Source organism: Aspergillus puulaauensis, chromosome 2 (assembly GCF_016861865.1).
Source record: "Aspergillus puulaauensis MK2 DNA, chromosome 2, nearly complete sequence".
Classification (NCBI taxonomy): Eukaryota; Fungi; Ascomycota; class Eurotiomycetes; order Eurotiales; family Aspergillaceae; genus Aspergillus; species Aspergillus puulaauensis.
Window position 1 is genome coordinate 4,638,099 of NC_054858.1, and position 20,074 is coordinate 4,658,172.

At 51.2% G+C, this 20,074-nt stretch overlaps 10 protein-coding genes across 10 annotated transcripts; 7 read left to right on the forward strand and 3 right to left on the reverse strand.

Annotated features, from left to right (window-relative positions):
• Positions 1-1,176: 1,176 nt before the first annotated feature.
• On the forward strand, positions 1,177-3,182 carry APUU_21861S (putative MFS peptide transporter; the record flags this gene model as incomplete). The annotated part of the gene is made up of 4 exons (XM_041700660.1): positions 1,177-1,459; positions 1,513-1,632; positions 1,685-2,297; positions 2,351-3,182. 4 exons carry the CDS (start codon positions 1,177-1,179, stop codon positions 3,180-3,182), a joined length of 1,848 nt encoding a protein of 615 aa, XP_041553623.1.
• A 531-nt stretch (positions 3,183-3,713) lies between these two features.
• Positions 3,714-5,985, forward strand: APUU_21862S (Zn(II)2Cys6 transcription factor; the record flags this gene model as incomplete). The annotated part of the gene is made up of 3 exons (XM_041700661.1): positions 3,714-4,360; positions 4,415-4,849; positions 4,914-5,985. 3 exons carry the CDS (start codon positions 3,714-3,716, stop codon positions 5,983-5,985), a joined length of 2,154 nt encoding a protein of 717 aa, XP_041553624.1.
• Positions 5,986-7,138: 1,153 nt separating this feature from the next.
• Positions 7,139-7,744, forward strand: APUU_21863S (uncharacterized protein; the record flags this gene model as incomplete). Its single annotated transcript, XM_041700662.1, has 1 exon — positions 7,139-7,744. One exon carries the CDS (start codon positions 7,139-7,141, stop codon positions 7,742-7,744), a length of 606 nt encoding a protein of 201 aa, XP_041553625.1.
• Positions 7,745-8,054: 310 nt separating this feature from the next.
• APUU_21864S (F-box domain protein) lies at positions 8,055-9,717 on the forward strand (the record flags this gene model as incomplete). Its single annotated transcript, XM_041700664.1, has 4 exons — positions 8,055-8,172; positions 8,220-8,483; positions 8,544-9,508; positions 9,562-9,717. 4 exons carry the CDS (start codon positions 8,055-8,057, stop codon positions 9,715-9,717), a joined length of 1,503 nt encoding a protein of 500 aa, XP_041553626.1.
• Positions 9,718-9,904: 187 nt separating this feature from the next.
• On the reverse strand, positions 9,905-11,489 carry APUU_21865A (putative MFS transporter; the record flags this gene model as incomplete). Its single annotated transcript, XM_041700665.1, has 2 exons — positions 9,905-9,931; positions 9,987-11,489. The coding sequence occupies 2 exons, from the start codon at positions 11,487-11,489 to the stop codon at positions 9,905-9,907; spliced, it is 1,530 nt and encodes a 509-aa protein (XP_041553627.1).
• Positions 11,490-11,879: 390 nt separating this feature from the next.
• On the forward strand, positions 11,880-13,578 carry APUU_21866S (putative extracellular lipase; the record flags this gene model as incomplete). The annotated part of the gene is made up of 2 exons (XM_041700666.1): positions 11,880-12,485; positions 12,538-13,578. The coding sequence occupies 2 exons, from the start codon at positions 11,880-11,882 to the stop codon at positions 13,576-13,578; spliced, it is 1,647 nt and encodes a 548-aa protein (XP_041553628.1).
• A 427-nt stretch (positions 13,579-14,005) lies between these two features.
• On the forward strand, positions 14,006-15,049 carry APUU_21867S (putative 1-aminocyclopropane-1-carboxylate deaminase; the record flags this gene model as incomplete). The annotated part of the gene is made up of 1 exon (XM_041700667.1): positions 14,006-15,049. The coding sequence occupies one exon, from the start codon at positions 14,006-14,008 to the stop codon at positions 15,047-15,049; it is 1,044 nt and encodes a 347-aa protein (XP_041553629.1).
• Positions 15,050-15,289: 240 nt separating this feature from the next.
• On the reverse strand, positions 15,290-16,750 carry APUU_21868A (flavin-containing monooxygenase; the record flags this gene model as incomplete). The annotated part of the gene is made up of 1 exon (XM_041700668.1): positions 15,290-16,750. One exon carries the CDS (start codon positions 16,748-16,750, stop codon positions 15,290-15,292), a length of 1,461 nt encoding a protein of 486 aa, XP_041553630.1.
• Positions 16,751-17,203: 453 nt separating this feature from the next.
• On the forward strand, positions 17,204-18,369 carry APUU_21869S (lipase/thioesterase family protein; the record flags this gene model as incomplete). Its single annotated transcript, XM_041700669.1, has 3 exons — positions 17,204-17,385; positions 17,433-17,578; positions 17,630-18,369. 3 exons carry the CDS (start codon positions 17,204-17,206, stop codon positions 18,367-18,369), a joined length of 1,068 nt encoding a protein of 355 aa, XP_041553631.1.
• A 397-nt stretch (positions 18,370-18,766) lies between these two features.
• Positions 18,767-19,905, reverse strand: APUU_21870A (SDR family oxidoreductase; the record flags this gene model as incomplete). The annotated part of the gene is made up of 3 exons (XM_041700670.1): positions 18,767-19,049; positions 19,115-19,508; positions 19,566-19,905. The coding sequence occupies 3 exons, from the start codon at positions 19,903-19,905 to the stop codon at positions 18,767-18,769; spliced, it is 1,017 nt and encodes a 338-aa protein (XP_041553632.1).
• Positions 19,906-20,074: the final 169 nt, after the last annotated feature.

The following is a 20,074-nucleotide window of genomic DNA, read 5'->3' on the forward strand; positions in this document are numbered from 1 at the left end:
TGCTACCACTCACATTCCGGCTTTGTACTCTGTGCTTTGTGCTCTGTACGGTGTACTCTCGACCAGCACACCGGATGAGTGCTAGGCTGTTAGCAAGACAGGCGGAATGGCGCCATCTCTCGAGTCTCGAATCCAGCCTCCCCAATGCGACTTAGCAATATTCGCTATCAATGAGCAAACTATCATCCTAGCCAGTTTCATCTACCGAGGTGAAATTAGCGGGTTAATATTATCAAAGAGAAATAGCATCCTTGTCCTTGGATAGCTTGGCGAGCCTTGGCCCAGACATCTCATCTCATATCTTCGCAAAAACTGGATTGAGGCGATTACCAATAGCAGAGACACAACGAAATGATCGGAGGGACTGATTCCGGGGTTCTACCCGCCCTCGAACACAAAAGTGCTCCTGATTGAGTTTGGGACTTGACTTCCCTGCAGTTTGAGGTCGCATCCACAGATCATTTGAGCCCTGATTGGATGTGCCAAGCGGGAAGGTTACACTGGAGAACAACTCCCAGAGCCTGTGCTTGAATCCGCCACGAGGGGCCAGCCAATCACGCACTGTGGAGCTCTGATAACGCCAAGTCAGGTGGCTTCAGGAGAGTGATAAGCCCTCTCCGCTCTTAATTGCAAAGAAAGAAGAAGCATGTCTCCAAGCAGGACTAAGACCAGAAAGACCTTCCAGAATCAACCTAGATGCTTATTATTGGACAATCGGCTTGCTTTGCTGGTCGGTTACAGCCGGCCAGCAGGCTGGGCGCTGATACGAAACGATGTTGCGCAGCACTAATTCGGCCAAAGCCCCGGGATGGATCATGGTGCCATCGGAAATTATACTGTTATCATCTGTAGACTCGATGAGACTGCGAGGTCGACGGATGGCCAAGCAGTACTAAGTTTGCTCTCAAGCCTGCGGCGAACCCCGACACCCTTAGACGATGGATCCATCCATTTTGTTCTCGCCTGCTGCTGGCACGCGATAGCCATCCTGTTGGATTCCTTCTCCAGCCCCATGATTCGCTGCTGTCTTGTTGTTCTTTTTTCTCGTGCAGCCCCGGCTCCTACCTTAAAAGCGCATTGCTTCCCCGCCATCCTTTAACTTTTCCTTTCTTCTCTTCTCTCGTGGGACCCCTCCGTACAGTCTTGTCATCCAGGATCCCATACCAGATCGTCGCCATGAATCCGGCCGACTCTGTTGAGATTGGCGAAGTCGTCGCCGCCCAGAAAAATGCCCAGCTCCCATCTGAGAAGGACCTGATCGCCAAGGAGGCCATCGTTGAGGAATCCATTCCCCAGTACCCCGCGGGCGAGGAAAATGAGGCTTTGAACAAGCTTCACCCCACGACTGAGGAGATGCAAACTCTCCGTCGTGTTGCTGGTCCTCTTAACTGGATCACCTTCTCTGTGGCTTTCGTCGAGCTTTGCGAGCGTTTCTCCTACTACGGAACCACCGCTGTTTGTACGCGACCTATGTTCTAAAAACCGCTATTGGCTTTTTCTGACCCGCAACAGTCGTCAACTTCATCCAGCAACCCCTGCCTCCTGGCTCTACCACTGGTGCTCTCGCTGGCGGATCCGACGTCCCTGGTGCCTTAGGGATGGGCCAGCAGGCTTCTACTGGTTTGACTTTGTGTAAGTAACACAGCATACTCGCATGCTATTTCGTCCGGTGCTAACCTGTTAGTCAACTCCTTCTGGGCCTACGTGATGCCTCTCGCTGGTGCCTGGGTGGCCGATCAATACTTGGGTCGTTTCCGAACAATCATGTTTTCCATCGCCGCTGCGTTGATCGGTCACGTCATCCTCATTATTTCCGCCATCCCTCCTGTGATTGCAAACCCGAATGGCGCTATTGGCTGTTTCGCAATTGGCCTGATTATTATGGGTGTTGGAACTGGTGGTTTCAAGTCCAACATATCGGCCCTGATCGCTGAACAGTACCCTGATGAGCATCCTGTGATTAAGACATTGCCATCAGGTGAACGCATCATAATCGACCCCGCTGCCACAGTTGCTCGTGTTTATCTCTACTTTTACTTGATGATTAACGTTGGCTCGCTTACTGGTCAAATCAGCATGGTCTACGCCGAACGTGGAGTCGGTTTTTGGCTGTCGTTCTTGCTACCTACGCTCATGTTCTGCTTAGCGCCCCTGGTGCTGTTCCTCTGCCGAAAAAAGTACCACCTAGTGCCTCCGACAGGCTCTGTTTATACTCAGGCGTACCGCCTGATTAGGGAAGGTATCAGGAATCACTGGTCCGTCAAGACAACTAAGGTGGCCGGCATTCCTTTCAAGACGTATGTTCCATACTTTCAACTCCCTTCTGCTACATGCTTCTAACGACAGCCAGGTTTAAGAAAAATGGTACGGATTTCTGGAACACCGTTAAGCCTAGCGCTCTTGGAGATAACCGTCCGAATTGGATGACCTTTGACGACGAGTGGGTTGATGAAGTGGCCCGTGGTTTGAAGGCATGCCGAGTGTTTTTATGGTATCCTCTGTACTGGCTCGCCTACAACCAAATGCTCAACAACCTCACATCCCAAGCTGCAACTATGAAACTCGGTGGGGTTCCCAACGATATCATCAACAACTTCAATCCTCTGGCTCTGATCATTTTCATCCCAATTTTCGACCGCTTACTGTATCCCTTCCTTCGCCGTATTGGAATTAACTTCACTCCGCTCAAGCGTATCACAGCTGGCTTTTTCGTTGCCGGGAGCGGGATGATTGTTGCCACCGTCACTCAACACTATATCTACAAGCTCGGTGAATGTGGGGATCAACCTAACGATTGCCTTCCGGAAATACATGCCCCCATCTCTGTCTGGGTGCAGGCCCTCACCTACATTCTGGGTGGCATTTCTGAGATTTTGGCCTCCGTCACATCTCTCGAGTACGCCTATACCAAGGCACCGAAAAACATGCGCAGTCTCGTACAGGCTGTTTCGCTTTTCATGAATGCCATTTCCTCTGCCATCGGCCAGGCTCTGGTAGGTCTATCGGACGACCCCTTGCTTGTGTGGAACTATACTCTCGTTGCCATCCTGGCCTTTATCGGCGGCATCGGCTTCTGGGCCAGCAACTACAAGCTGGATAGACAGGAGGATGAGCTGAACACTCTTAAGCAGTCCCGGTATGAGGGGTCAGGGTTGAAACAGGACGAGGAGGCGAGAACTTGAACGCATTTCTTTGAACTGTCGAGATGATCACGTCCTCTCGATATGATGAATGATGCATGATATTTCACACGATTCGTGTATGAATAGCTAGCACTACAAATTAAGTAGTCAAATGGGTTGTACACCGTACCTGAGTGTTTTGTTCCCGGGATTTCTCCACGTTGTCCGGCGCGTAGGTAACTTTAACAGCAGCCTCCACTCGAATATGAGCTGTGGGTCTGGGGTCTTCAATTGTCACGCGGATTTTATCTGCACGTACTGTACTTAAGCATTCGAAGCCAACATACCATTCCATATGGTTCATGGATGGATCTATGGACATTTGAAAACACCTTCTTAGTCACATTGTGCCTAATGAGTGTTGTACTGCAAAGGGATAGCTCGTCTGCCCCAAGCTTGACCGGCTTGTGAAAGACCTCAATTTCCCGTCGCCCAAGCTCAGGTGGGGTCCCTTTCCCGCCCGTTCGACAACTCGAACGAGCTCCTTCCCAATGCAATTGAACCTCCCCCCCCCCCCGACCACCTACGATAATGCCCGACAATATCAGCAAAAACAAAGACCCCATTACTCCTACTTCTCCGCTCCCGGCCCGCCCGTATAGATCACACAAAATACCGGCCTGCGATTTTTGCCGGAAACGAAGAAGTCGTTGTACGCAGGAAATCGCCGATCAGCCATGTCTTTTATGTCGTATGCACGGGGCCGCCTGTTCAAGAGCAGTCGACAAGCCCACGGCGACTACAAAGAGGCGGCGTCTGACAGACAATACGCCCCCAGAAATCCAGGGGCAGCAACCGAGACCCTCTCCGTCGCCTGCAGTAGGATACCCCGACTACGTGGGGAGTGTCCATCAACCCGCACGACGCCAATCCGCAGCGACGCCTGGCTTTACTCAAAACGATGCATCTAATCAATCCGGTCACATTGTCGGACCAGCAATGGCTCGTGACGCCCAGGTTCTTGAGCGATGCATGTCGTCCATTTACAACACAGCGGTTTCCTACGCCAGACCCAACCCGTACAGTGTTTACTCCGATGATACCCGCAACCCGGTTATCTACATGAAAGTTCCCCGGCAGCGTAACATTGCGCCCTCAGGGAACGGCACTGCAGGGTTCAAACAGTTCGAGGCGATGGAAAAGGTCGTTGAGCCCTTGGGGCCCGAACTATGCAACGTGTTCGTAACAGGCTCTTTTCTATGGGCGGGAAGCATCTAACGATACCCCTCCAGCTACTTTAACAACATCCAACCGCCATTCCCGATTCTAGACGAGAAGACCGTCTTAGAGGCTTACCAGCATGATGGTCTTCCGTATGCACTAGCCTGTGAGATTTATGCTTGCTCGCTCCTTCTCTGGAGAAGTTCCCCAAACATTACCGCTACTAGCCGTCCCGTGCCAGACATTCGATACATGTGGAATCTGACCGTCAGTGCGATGAATGATGATTTTCTGAGCCCCAATTTTTCCACCGTCCTGGCTTGCATCTTGGATCTCCTAGGTCGTCCAATCACTTCCATCACCTATAATGCCATCAATGTCGGTCGGGTTGTTGCGCTGTCTCAGAGCCTGGGACTAAACCGAAACCCTACCACATGGGGTCTTGACCCTCGTCAGAAGAGTCTTCGAATACGAACTTGGTGGGGGATTTTGATTCATGACCAATGGTGCGGTTCCCTTTATCAAGCTTATTATATTGGTATAGATGAAAGAAAATGCTGATCAACTTAGGGCGAGTCTCTCACACGGAACGCCCCCTCATATACACAAATCAGTTTGGGATGTGCCATTACCGGACTCGGACTCATTGCTGATTAGCATGCCATCTGATGCAACATTCCCATCTGATGCTCGAATACAGGGAGCTTACTCTTTTATTGCTCTTTGCTCTCTGACTTCTCTTCTCGGGAAAATATTGCCACTAATATATGTCCTGGATACCCAGCCTCTGGAGAGCTCCTTCAGGGAGTTGCGACGACACGAAACCGCACTGAACGAGTGGGAAGAAAGTCTACAATCCTGGCTATGCCCCACTTCGCCGAGCTTCGAGAGAAAAGCAGCAGGGGCCCTAAATCTACAACTCTCCTTTCTGGCAGTTAAGCTATGCCTTTCTAGAATTGCTCTCTTGGAGATCCACCGATCCAACGAGTCAGCTGTGGATGAAGATAAACTGTACTACCGGTCGAGATGTCGGAAAGCCGCAAGAGCCGTAATAGACTTCACAACCAGCTTGGAAAGAGATGAGATTAATACCTTCTGGCTACCATATACAGCGTATCACTTCACATCGGCCGCCACGCTGACCCTCCGCTGTGCGCTAGAAGCTGAAAATGCCGACACTGCACAAGAATGTGTAGCCGGCGCAAAGAAGCTGATGAGCTTCCTGCGCCGTATGAAAAATGACGCCAACTGGGATCTTACCGACATCTGCCTCGGACAATGTGAAGCCGTTGTTGATAGGTTATGTGACACCGATTATCTAGAGATGTGGCGAAAGCATCCGCACGCTGGACAGCACGCAGGTGACAGGATAAATCAAGGTAATAATAGCAGTAACGCTTCAGGGCCTCAGTTTCCAGCCCATGGGAACGGGGTCGACCATGCAGGCCAGCCTGAGGCCCCGTTCCAACAACTCCCCAACCAGGCTACGGGCGACCCTGCAGTTGATGGAATTGGGGATCCAAGCTTCCTTCAAACGTTCATGACATTCGGATCTATGCCAGGTCTGATGGGCGAGACACCAGCATTTCCCGATCTTTGGCAGATGCCGTATCTAGATGAGTACGGTTACCGTGGCATTTAACGGTCTTTAGAATCGACTACTTGTTACTTATGAGGCTATGAAAATTGCGTTCAAAATGCGCCCAAGTAGGAAGCAAATTACGCCAGCCACAGTCTATGTAGTACCTTCTTGTGCTTTATAAGCAAGTATATGTAAGTAGCATTTCTTGGGTGGTTTATATCTCAGCATATCGCCGGCCGGGTGGTGTAATGGTACAGCGCCACCTGGAAGGCCCCCCCTAGCTAGAATAGGCAGGTAGAGGCTCGCCGGGGAACCTTTCTCATGTTTATTGATCTACTAGCAGGGGGTAGTAAATTCGAATCCTATGGCTAGTACATATCTAGTAGGAGGCCTCTATTAACAATAACTAACCCTGGCATGGTTAGACCTGGAGATAGAGGCTAATCTAGAGTAATTTACTATAGTAAGAAGGGAGGGGGATATCTACTTTATCGATGTACTGACAAACCTTAAGGATAGATTCACGGTCCACGGGCTATAGCTACTCGGTAAGACTTGAAGAAAGAGTCCCTACGCGACAGGAATTAGATGGAAGAGGGGCGAATTATAATTATATTAAGAAAAGTCTTATAGAAGACAAGCAGGTGTCTATAAGAGAGAGAGAGTTCCTTATTTCTCTACTATTTTAATATCTATATTACTTTCACACTCGTGTACCTAAAATTAGGACCTTTCTAGTAATCGGCGAGAAGCTGTCAGATCCGTGTGTGAATCATCGGCATATCCTGTAGACTGCCAATACCACATTCTTAACTTCTAAAAGTCCGAAAGAAAGACTTCATAATCTGGTATCAAATATGAAGAGTAGTGACCTATTTTAATCATTTAGTAATGAATAATCCCTTATAATCGAGAGGGTTACCGTCTGTATAAAGCTCCAGAACAATAATATCTACACTCCTTTAGACAGTACAAGACCACAATGGCGCACTGGCTCCCCATAATGTATTTTATAGACAATAGCAGGCGCCGAGTAACACCAGTAGTACCAACACCAGTAGTACCAGTAACACCAGTAACACCAGGAACACCAGGAACACAATGAAGTAGTGCTGCTCAGTGTCCTATATTAAAAGGCTCTCTTGACTCCGTAGACTCTGTATACGTCTTCAACGAACACATTTCGGAAAGCGAGTGACTAAAATCTGTCAATATGAGTGGCCACGATCTAAACCAGGGAAAACAGCCCGAATACCTCAAAGACTCGTTCTGTCAGGACTACGTCGCCCGCATCAAAAAGAAGCGTCCGACTGGGGGCATTCCACGTGAGGACCAAGTCGATCACCTTTGGCAGCGAATCCTGAAGATATACTTCGAGCATCAGACCAGCGCTGCGTTGTTCGACGTGCAGAGGGAGGCATATGCCACCGAACAGTCGCAGAAGAGAAGCGACATCTCCGTTGACAACCGACGTGGAGAGCCTGCTGGTGCGCACAAGGTCATATGGTTCGAGGCGAAGCGCCCCAAAGGCACTGAGCCTAGCAGAGAAACCATGCCCAACGAGAATGATTGGGAAGAAGCCAGGGGTCAAATCCGGGGCTATATGGTAACTGCCAGGGCGGCAGATGGTGATGTGCAGCGCATGTATGGGGTTACAGCAGTAGGTATGTATGCTCGCATGTTTCAATTGCCAAGGCACAGCGACCGGTTACAGGCAGTTGATGACGGACGCACCTTCCATGTCGAGGCCGATGGGATTGCTATCGAAGAACACATTCAAAGATGGGTCCGTGTTATTTCTGATGGCAACAACACATAATGATTGGGCTTGGGAGTCCCTTGCTGCGACGAATGGGAACGGTGCCTATACTTGTGATATACGCATGACTCTGCAGGGTTTCTTGAACGTCATGTCTGGGCCGTTCTCCCCTTCGGTGCACCCTCTGTCCGAGGGCAGGGAGTTCTTAGGGAACTGGTAAGTTCTAAGCTGGGTAGGTTGGTTTCATGATCTGAGAACCCTGGAAAGCCCTCCGAGATGGCTTTCCAAGATTTGGTAGCGTACGTCAGTCCCTCCAAGTATAAATTAAAATAATTGGCAGGAGCCAACAGAGCTCTTCAACTAATCCACAATGTCTCAACAATTTCCTGATACTATAATCGATTCGGATGCCGAATTCAGCAGATGTATTTTGTGTGGAGGTGCCACCGATGTGCCGCACCCCGTCTGGCTAGGTGTTTTCAGAGTCTGTATGTATCCCCGAACTGTATATCTGGCACAGTGCTCATACTATCAGTGGCGCCACGGGATGGGAAGGTCAAACTGTATGAGCTGTGCACCTTCTATCATGAGGTTACCCTACATATACAGTCAGACAAAAGGATAGCAATCTGGCCGAAAGATTACCCCTGGTCAACCAGGAACGGTGCGACTTGGCCAGTAGGGGAGTATTTCCTTTTCCATGAGCGCTGCTGGCAATATTTGATCAAGTGCTTTGGGAAAGATTTCATCGGCATTGAGAAACTATACGATGCCCTTAGAATGCTCCCGCCACCTAAAGGTGAGCGTGTGAGTCGCATACCATTGTAGCAGAGTTGACAATTGATTTATTTCCTTCAAGATCCGTCCTTTTTACGCGTGACCGATTACTTTCCTTGTCTCTCGTCCGGCTGGGAAGAGCTCTTGAAGGACACACAGAATGCCCCAGCACCTTCAAGGAGGGTGACCCTGAGGATGAGAAAGTGGTGCAACCCAAGTGACTCGTTCCGATGTCTACCCCAGGAACTGCGCCATGCCATTGCACGATTACTTCCCACGCGGGACTTCCTCAATCTGCGTCTCGCATCAAGAACAATGACAGCACTGTTCAACGAGGGCTACTTTTGGAGATCGCGCTTCGAGTCTGACGGTGACCGGGGCTTCCTTCACCACATTATTCGGGAGCATGGTGAGGATATCCAGATTGACTGGCGGCTTCTATACCACGCCTCAGCAAAGCTAGAAAACAGGTTTGACCTCACAGTCCCGGTATGGGAAACAGTTCGATGGATCCAAGATACGGTTAAAGCGGACGAAGGCTCAATGGAACGGCCGCTGGGCTTTTACGGTAGGTCATTGCAAGTCTACCACAATGACACCTGTGCCGTGGGAAGACGAATTGAAAGGGTTAGAGTGCCCTCATCTCTAGCTAAGATCGAAGTCTCCTTTAATTTCGCTGAATCCAAGCCATATCCGACAGAAATACTGGCGTTGGAGTTTATTGATAAGGACGGCACCAGTATGACTGTGGGATCAAAGGATTCCGAAGCTGATATTACAAAATGCCGCGAATTATTCAGTGAATTTACCAAGAGCGAAGAAGCGAAATGTCGCCTTGATAGTGCTGGGCTGCATGCACTGTTTGATGCGCAGTCATTCGTCGGGTTCCGCATCAGCTACAACGCCAAGGCAATCTATCGCATTGGTATCTTGAACAGGCATCATAAGTCCAAGGCTCAGCCTGAGATTCTAGGCTACGAGCCGGATGGCTGTTCCGCATTTGACATGGGCCTAAATGAGGTGGTCCAGGTTGTCGCCACATTTGAGGTGAGCACATTGGTCGATCACTTATTAGAGTGCATTAATTAACTTGGGGATAGAGTCATAGATTGGTAGACCTGGGATTAAGAGGCTCGGGCAAGCGTAATCCTATGTATGGGCGCCGGCCTATAATTAATCCAAACAAAGTCGATGCGGATAGATATGGGTGGCAATTCGATGAAGGGGCCGACTATACTTGGCTTCACAGTGACTAGACTGGTGACTTATTGCATCAGCTATCACGGCTCTCTTCCAATACATTGTGGTTACAGTTGTGGTCCAAGGCTGCTGCCAGATATTATTCCTGGATTATATAGGCTAAAATGGGCGTCGAGATAGCTTAGCAAGCTCCAATTGTTTAGTTCCAAAATATTGCATCATCCTTATGGCCCAGCCTATGTGTCAAAGTACGTATCGGAATCGGGGATTCTGTTATATTACCATAAGCATATCTCAGAAGACAGTGGTTGATAGATGGACTCACCTCGAAATCTGTCAGATCTGCCCACTCCTCCTCTTCTACCGTGGGCGCGTTCGCAGCAGCAGCATCTCTGCGCTTATTCCGGCGGATCAACAAGAGCCGCAAACAAACAGCCAATGCAGCCTGAGCCGTGGAACACGACAAGGCAAGCTTACACCCCGTCTGATAGACCGGGGCCTCCTCGGCTAGGAACGCATGTGGCCCAATGATGTTTCCAGCACAGTATGCCAGAAACACCAAAGCAACACTCGTAATACGCTTCGTGTAGCCACCCAGATTGGCAGCAGGCATCTGCAGTGCAAGGACCAGGCTGCACACATACGATCCGATAATGTAGTATCCGAATAGCACCGAGATCTTGTGCGTGTCATGGTTGAGCTTCCATAGCATGCACGCACCGGCGATGGTTGGGAGAAGGTACAGGAACATGACGATCGTGCGGCAATCTGAGAACCGCGATGCAATGAATGTTCCTGAGAGTACCCATCCAAGCTGGAAAGCGCCGAAGGGAATGCCCAGGGCAACAGTCGTCAAAGGGTCGCCGGTGAGCCCTTTGATAATAAGCTTGCTGAAGTTGGCGATTCCGCCGTTGATTACCTCGTTCAGTAGCATAAAGAAGAACAGGATCCAAACTTGGGGGTCGACGAGCGCTTCGCGGATCTGGTACCACTTGATCTGGTGGCTAAGGATACCTGTGCGGGCTAGTCTACCCCGGCCGACAAGGAGGGCTTTCTCTTCAATTGTGAATCTCTTTGCAGAGATTATGTCGTCTGGGAGAAAGAAGAGCATGATGAAGCCCCAGAGGACGGTGATTCCGCCGAGGATTAGGAAGATGGCACGCCAAACAGCGATTGTCTTGATCTGGCCGATGCCAAATGTCAGGATCCCGCCCACCATGGCACCTAGACCATTGCAGCTGTAGAATATGCCCGCGCGGAAAGGCTGCTCAGACCGCGTATACCACATCCCCACAATCATCATGAAGCAGTTGGTGATTGGGGCCTCGAAAGCACCAAGGAGAAAACGGCAGACGGCCATCCCCTTGAAGGAGTTGCAGGCGGCTGTGATCATGAGCATCGCACCCCAGGCAATGACATTCCCCGAGACGACCTTGGCCATTCTGGTTTTCTGCGCAAGGATCGTCCAGGGGTATTCGGCGATGAGATAGGCGAAATAGAAGATGCTTGCCAGCCAGCCATACTGCGCGCTCGTCATATTGGTTGAAGGAAGCAAGTCGAAGACGGCTGAGTAGGCCAGAGCCGATTTGTCAATGTACTGCAGCATATATGTCCCTGCAAGAAGCGGCAAGAGGATCAGGTCGACTCTGCGTACGAGAGCCTTATTGAGTCCGCTGTCGTCCAAGAGCCTTTGGATGTCATCACTCGTGAAGCCGTGTTGTCTGAGGAAGAGCTCGCCCTCGTCAAGACCCTCGATGGTTCCCGCCTGAATATCGTTAACATCCTTCTCTGGAGCTTCAATGGGCTGTTTGGTTTTGGTGTCTTCCATAATGGGAGCACAATGCTGAAGGAATATAGTTGGAAAGGGTACAGGCGGGCTATCAGGTCCACAATATGTGGAGCATCCAGACGGCCGAGTATCTGGCAATCTCTCAGAGATAACATGCCAGATAACATTCTAAATAGGATCCCAGTAGTTTATCACCGGACCGGCGGAGAACCATTTGGGCCTTTTCCGATATCTCAGGACTCCAGGAGTAGTGTTGTTTGCGGGGTCTGGCTTCTCCAACGGAACATGGTCAGCAGGTTTCCACACTTATCAAGTTATTGGAGGATAAGTAGTTTGTGATCTCCCCGTACCAAGACCAGCGAGCTTTCTCCTCACCTTTCGGATACTACTTTTGGCCCATCGTTGCCGAATTGCTGATAAGTTGACGAGATGGCCTTGGACACAACACGCCCGTCGGTCGCCCTCCCCCAGGGCAAGGCCGTTGGTGTTCAACTTGAAAACAACTTTCCCCAGTCCGTCGATGCCTTTCTCGGTATTCCATATGCTCGGCCCCCTGTCGGTGACTTGCGCTTCAGACCTGCTGCCAAACTCCCCGAGTCAACAGAGCTCATTGACGCGTCAAGGTATGGCCCCGCAGCGCCAGGAAAAGCTTTGCTTCCAGGCCCAGCCCTCGAACAGAGTGAAGACTGCCTCACCGTGAATGTCTTCCGACCATCGACTCAGGCCAATACTGCAAATAAGCTTCCAGTAGCCATCTATATCCATGGCGGTGCGTTCAATCGGGGATCGGCGGCGATGCATAAAACCGCGTCAATGGTTGCTTGGCCGCAGGAACCCTTCGTCGCCGTCAGTTTTGGCTACCGCATCGGGGCTCTAGGATTTTTGCCATCAACTTTGTCCGAGAAGGAAGGGGTTTTGAATTTGGGTTTGCGAGACCAAGTGTTCCTATTCCAATGGGTGCAAGAGAATATCGCGCAGTTTGGAGGCGATCCCGAGACTGTCACTCTATTTGGTCTCTCTGCTGGAGCCCATTCCGTGAGTAAACTTGACGTGGCTGATTGTGTGGTTTATACTGACTAGGCATCAGATTGGACACCATCTCCTCAACTACGATGCACAGAAAGCTCCTCTCTTCCATCGTGTTATCCTCGAATCCGGTGCCCCAACATCCCGCGCCGTCCGTCCCTACGACGCCACAGTCCATGAAGAACAATTCCGCGATCTTCTTCGAGAAGTCAGTTGCCCTCCAGCCCTTCCAGAGTCGGAAATCTTCCCATATCTTCGGTCTTTACCCAGCTCAGTCATAACCGATGCCCAAACTGCCGTGTTCGACAAGTATAACCCATCCTTGCGCTGGGCCTTCCAACCCGTGATTGACGGGGATATCATCCCCCGTAAGCCGCTCGATGCATGGACCTCAGGCCAATGGCACAAAGTATCGATCATGACCGGCTTCAACACAAACGAGGGGACAATGTACGTGGACAAAGGGATGACTGGCCCGGCCCAATTTCGCGACTTCTGGCAAAAGCTTCTCCCTCAGCTCTCTTCATCCGACCTCGACACCATTGACAGACTTTATCCCGATCCCAGCGCTGATTCAAACTCGCCATACATTGAAACTCGAGCAGGGCTCGAGTTAGGACCCCAATACAAGCGAATTGAGGCGGCCTACGGCCATTATGCATACGTTGCGCCTGTGCGCCAAACAGCACATTTCGCCGCCTCCACCAAGGAGAACACTCCCCCGGTATACCTTTACAACTGGGCGCTACCAAGGACAGTAATAGGTCGCGCAAACCACGGCGATAACATGTACTACGAGACCTACAACGACGATATCACAGGTATTTCTGAGTCACAGAAGGAGCTTTCGGGTACATTGCATGCGTACGTAACTAGTTTCATCACACACGGAGACCCGAATGCCGTTCCTGGGAGGTACGCAGCGCGGCCGGTGTGGAAGTCTTATAAGCCCGCTAACCCAGGTATCTTGATATTTGGAGAAGACAACGAGGAGCTGATTGGGGGTTCTATCGCCCCGGCTGCGAAGTTTGTGCCTGATGAGTGGGCCAGAGAGGAGACGGAGTTTTGGTGGGGGAAGGTTGAGATTTCGCAGCTTGCGTGATCGTTGCGCAATAGACGTAAATTCTGGGTTTGACAACAGTGAAACGAGTTGGATACACACAAGAACGAAGAATTATTTTGTTACAGCCATATTCAGTTTCATTCCATAAAAGTAACTGATGATAGTTTACCCAAACATTGGATTGAGTGATACTATACTTCAACTCCTCGCTCTCCGTCGTAGAACTTTTCCTTTCCGACGGAAAGTGACAGAGATGCGATCAGATAAGATTAATTAAACCAACCACATCGTTATTTCTCCGACGGATAATTCCACCCAGTTATCCGACAACATATACCCCTCCTTGTTGTATACTTCGCATGAACTCCGATAAATAACCAGCTATATATCTAGCCAACCCTACCAACCCTGTCTTTAACAAAACCACCACCAACAAATTATCTATACCACCGCAATACCTACCAAAATGAGTACTCTCACCCTCCCCGCCCCCTTCTCCACCATCCCGCGTGAAACCTTCACATTCGGGCCCTCGCCCATCCAATCTCTACCCAACATAACCAAAGCACTCGGCGGCAAAGTCACCATCTACGCAAAGCGCGAAGACGTAAACTCAGGCCTAGCCTACGGCGGCAACAAGACCCGGAAACTGGAGTACCTTGCCTCCGACGCGCTCGCACAAGGATGCGACACGCTCGTCTCCATTGGCGGATTCCAGTCGAACCACACGCGCCAAGTCGCGGCCGTGGCGCGCAAGATGGGCATGGAGGTTGCGCTTGTGCAGGAGAAGTGGGTAGACTGGGAGGATGTGGTGTATGACAAGGCGGGGAATATCCAGCTGTCGAGGCTTATGGGTGCGGATACGCGTCTTGATCCATCGCCGTTTGGGATCGAGCATAAGGATACCTTGAAGGGTCTGGAGAAGGAGATTCGAGATAAAGGGGGGAAGCCGTACTATATCCCTGCTGGAGCATCGGATCACCCGCTGGGAGGGCTTGGTTTCGCGCGATGGGCGTTTGAGGTGGAGGCGCAGGAAAGAGAGATGGGGGTGTTTTTTGATACGGTTATTGTGTGTGCCGTGACGGGGAGTACGATGGCGGGGATGATCGCGGGGTTTAAATTTGCGCAGAAGGCGAATGGATCGAAGAAGAGGAAGGTGATTGGGATTGATGCGTCGGCGACGGTGAAGCAGACGTTTGATCAGATCCTGCGAATTGCAAAGTTCACAGGGGTGAAGATTGGCTTGGAGGAAGGGGATATCACAGAGGAAGATGTGATCCTGGATGATCGGTATCATGGGGGCGTGTATGGAGTTCCGGACCAGACGACGGTTGACGCGATCAAGTTTGGAGCGGAGACGGAAGCGTTCATTACGGATCCAGTTTATGAGGGAAAAAGTCTTGCTGGGATGATGGACTTGGTGAAAAGGGGCGAGATACCGGCTGGTTCGAATGTGCTTTATGCCCATCTCGGCGGGCAATTGGCTTTGAATGCTTACACCGGGATGTAAGTAGAGGTATATAGTTACGGATAGACAAATAAGCCGTTGAATATACATGAGGCAGCGTATTAAAGGCTGCGCTATTTTGGGTGGCGCCATGCTTATGCGGCCTGGGCCATGGCCCAAACTCGATGTACAGCAAATAGGAGTTACCCGCCCCAGAAACTAGTAGTATATAATCTCGGATTCATTGCGTCATATCTAAACAATATAGAAAATCAAAGTTGTACAAGGTATCGGTAGCCTAAATCATTGTGTCTTCTTCTCTCCCAAATACTCTATCTGTTCATCTAAATTGCCGTATTTCGCAAACCACAGATCGCTAAAGTAGTTGTCACGCGGTAGCCAAGGGCCCCGGTCCGCTGCTCGCGGGAGTTCCTTCTCTGCCTTGGTGACATACGTAGAGGAAAGATTGAGGAGCCGCCGCGGCTGGATAGATGTTGCTAGCGAGGACGAAAGACGCGGCACGGCGGCACTGGAGCCACGCTTCTCGAGGTCCTTGAGAAGTCGGCAAATGGTAAGGGCTGTGGCGTCAGCACCGAGAGTCCAGGAGGCGTTAGTGTATCCGATGATGAACACTGCGTTCGGCATGTCCTGAATCATCATGCCGTGCCAGATATACTTGTCGTGGAGGTTGATAGGAGCACCGTCAACGCTGATGGATGCGCCACCTGCGATCCTCAAGCGAAGACCGGTCGCGGGGACAATCATATCTGCGCCCAGGAACTCGCCGGACTTGAGTTGGATACCCTTTGGTGTGACTGAGGAGATGTGGTCGGTCTTTACGGCGGCCTTGCCTGAATGCAGACTTTTGTAGAAATCGCCGTCGGGCGAGACACAAAGTCGCTGGTCCCAGGGGTTGTAGCTTGGGCGGAAATGAGGGTCCCATGGGACATCCTTTGGCAGAAGCATCTTGGTTCGGAGGCGGAGAATGGAGCGCGCAAGCCACGGGAAGGCCTGGCAGAAAAGGAAGAAGATGCGAGACGTGATCATCCAGCTAATGCGGAGGAGGCGGCGGGCAATGAAAGCAGGGAAGATCCGCGCGGTGATAGGGCGGTTGTTCGGTAAAGCGAGGATATATGTTGGACTGCGCTGGAGCATAGTGACATGCTCTGCCTTCTCGACCAGATTCGGAAGCAGCGTGATGGCTGTGGCACCGCTGCCAATAATGACAATGCGCTTATCCGAGTAGTCCAAGTCTTCCGGCCAGAACTGGGGGTGGACGACCTGACCGCCGAAAGTGTCGAGACCTGGGATTTCCGTCTGGAGGGGGGTCTGGTAATCGTAGTAACCGGTACCGAAAATGACGAAGCGGGAGGAGAGGGTCTTCATCTGCTCGTCGGCCGTGTTCTCGACGGTCAGCGACCAGGTGTTGTCGCTTGAAGACCAGTCGGCACCGCGTAGACGCTGTCCATACTGGATGTGGCCATCGATGCCAAACTTCTCAGTCGTGCGCTTCAGGTAATTGACGATCGCAGGCCCCTCCGCGATCGCGTTGTCCTGGTCCCAGGGGTGCCAGGAGAAGCCAAATGTGAACAGATCCGAGTCGGAGCGGATGCCGGGGTATTTAAAAAGATCCCATGTTCCACCCAGATTGTCGCGGGCCTCGAGGATGGCGTAGCTAAGGTGAGGAAGCTGAGTTTGCAGACGGTAGGCGGCGTTGATACCGGAGATTCCAGCGCCCACAATAACCACGTCGTAGTCCGTCATTGCTGCTGCGTGCTGCGGGCGTCAAAAAGCAAATATGAAAAAGAAAGAAAAAAAGACACCTGGAACGGCTGTCAAGCCTCAAGCACCGTCCCGGGCTGCTTAGAAGTTATATAGGACGATCTCGCTCTGCAGGCCTGTATAGGAGGACGCACACATGCCGAGGCTTGCCCGATTAGGAAATCGTCGCGAGCCGAGGAACCACACACAAACAACTCAAATTTCACAGACTGCCTGGACTCTGGAGCCTCTTCAACCCCGGATTTGACCAGTTTGTTGGGATGCGATCTCTGGATGGGGTAACTCTTGCGACTCCACGACTCCGTGTGCTCACATGTTGTTCCTTCCTAGGCTCGCTCGGCCCAAGCAGCTTGTCGCCAGTGCTGGATGGGTATATATCTAGATCTAGTTAGGAAAAAATAGAACATCTTGCGATCGGTCAGGCCACGCGCAAACATGCTCACGATCGCTCAGAAACTCGACTACATCCCTGCGTTAGCGTCTGTCGCGCTCACCTTTGTGTGGGCGGTCTTGACTCTCGCCTTTCGCGCGCCAGAGTATCCCACGCACTGGCTGCTGCACATTGGCTATGCCGTCTTTCGCAAGCTGACGTCGCGTCTGTCGGTGGCTCAGATGCAGTATGTGTTTTGTTGGCGTCGCAGTAGCTATTTATTAACGTCTCTAGATATGTCCTCCCTGCAAGCAACCTCGTGTACAACCGCTATATCCGCTCTGTGCGACAGAAGCCCCTGACAGTGAAACTCGATCATGGCGCAATGGGCCATTGGATTGGTGATCCTGGCGCGAAGAACATCCTAGTCTGGTATCACGGTGTGTTCCCCTGATCTATTGGAAGAGGCGCGGTTCCTGACGATTAACAAGGCGGCGGCTTTGCTCTCCCTGCAAATATTGGCTACTTCAAATTCTTCGCCAACATTGTCGCCGACTGCGAACGTAGTGGCAAATCGCTTGGAATATTTGCATTGACGTACACTCTGGCACCCGTGGCAACGTATCCCACGCAATTGCGACAGGCGGTTGAGGCTTTGCGCTACGTGCTCGTCGAGAAGCGTCACCCCATAGGCAATGTCATGCTTGGTGGCGACTCTGCTGGAGGCAACCTGGTCTGCGGTGTTCTGTCGCATCTGGCGCACCCTCACCCCGAAATCGATGCCATCAAACTCGGTAAAAATTCCCGCCTGGCCGGGGCTGTTATGATTGCCCCCTGGACACACTTGCAACCCGACCACAGCGACCGCGTTGTCGACTCACGCGGCGACCTGATTACCCCAGTTGTTGGGTCAATCTGGGGAGCCGGGTATATCGGCGACGCGCCAAACGATTTCTACACTGATCTTTCAAATGCGCCACCAGAGTGGTTTGCCAAGTTCCCCATTCGCAAGATCCTTGTGTGTGCTGGCGAGCGCGAGATTCTCTTCCCAATAATCGAGGATCTCGTCGCGAAGCTGCGCGGGAGCTTCAAGGGCAGCGTCGACTTTTGTATTGGCAAAGGCGAGGGCCATGTTGCGCCGGTCTACAATTTATATCTCGGTGACAAGAGGGAGACGCAGCAGGGCGCAAGGGCCCAGAAGTTTATTAGGGAGTTGTTGGAGAAGAACTGATCGCGAGTATGCAACACTGCGTATTGCCAGAGCCAGAGGGACGAGATCAATGCTATAGTGTTTACTTTGATTGATGTGCATATGACTTATACCCAAATATAACTACCACGATGTCTTAAGGAGTGACAGATTACCAGACAATAAGAGTTTTACTAGGAATGTATGCTCTTTTGTTCTTACAGTACTTCGGACACAAGTCGACTGATGGCGATTCTATATTTGTCTAGGGCCGACCTAAAGAAGTAAAGGAGGTGCGCACAAGGTAATGCAACTAAAACATGGTATGGAATTGCGAACGAGTAAAACTCCGTCTATCTTGACCTCTCATAACATCATAATAGATACAATTTGCGAAAAAAATGAAAAAGCGTATACACTCAAGCTGTAGTACAACAGGCTACTGCTCCTTCACCTGCTTCTGCTGCCACTCGCGCAACTTGATGAAATCTCTGGATCCAACTCCTCGCGCGAATTCCTGGAACCAGTTGGGCAGCGCGCGCAGCATGCTGAGCGGCGTGTAGTACGACGGCAAGATAATTTGTCCACTGCGCTGGGAAACAACCTGTTTCACAACCGCCTCAGACACCATTTCGGGTGTGAGGATTGGTTGCTTGAATTCCGAACCCGCGTCGGTCAGGACCTTGATCATGGGCGTGCGAACCCAAAGTGGGTGTACAACACTACGCCATCATGTTAGCTGTAGCCCCAGCAAAAAAAAAAAAAAATTAGGAGTTGGAAAACGTACGTAGTTCGAACCTTGGGAGCCTGGTACCATAGGCGCAGCTCCTGGCGCAGCCCCTCGTGGAATGCGAGTGCGCTCGCCTTGGTACAGCTGTACTCCACCATGTCTCCGAGACCAATGAAACTAGCCATGGAGGCGATCGTGATTATATGGCCATGGTTCTTTGCGATCATGCTTGGTAGGAACTCGCGCACCATCAGGAAATGCGAGACGGTGTTGACCTCAAAGGTTTGCCGGATCTTGGCCTCTGGTTTCTCAAGAATTGTGCCATCGTGCCCAACGCCGGCGTTGTTGATGAGGATCGTGGGGTCGCCCTGCGTTGCGCGGATCTTTTCTGCGACTTCGGCGATACTGGCAGAGGAGGTGATGTCGGCTTTGTAGAAAGTGACACCGGAAGCTGGTCAGCTTAATTAGTAACTGAACCGCTATTTTTGTTTTGTAGTTGAGAACATACGCAGAGAAAAGGTCGGTTCCTGAATATCGAGAATCACGACCCGAGTTCCCGTCTTCGCCAAATCAAGCACCATCTGCTTGCCAATACCGCTACAGCCTCCGGTAAGGAGGACTAGTTCGCGGTCGGCGTTCCACTTCCCAACACTCACGCCATTGTTCAGCGACCAGCTGGTGAGCGCGCGGTTCGTCAGGCGCAGAAGAGCGAGAGCGAGGACCACTAGAAAAGCTTTTGGAGCGAGCGGATGCAGCAGAATATTCTGCAGCGATGGCGGGAGCTGCTGAACGATAGGCTGTAGCCATTGTCCGAGGACAAGTGAGAGGTGTTCGAACGATAGCGACATGACGGAGGTAGCGCAGGCGCAAAGACACTAGGGGGGAAATTTAGATGGCATGATCGGATTGCATGATGTTCATTATATATCGCAATTGAAAATTGGTGGAATTGCCAGCAGCGCAACGAGCCGAGGCATGCACATGAGGTTCCAAGGGGCAGGGAGGGTCTTGAGGTTG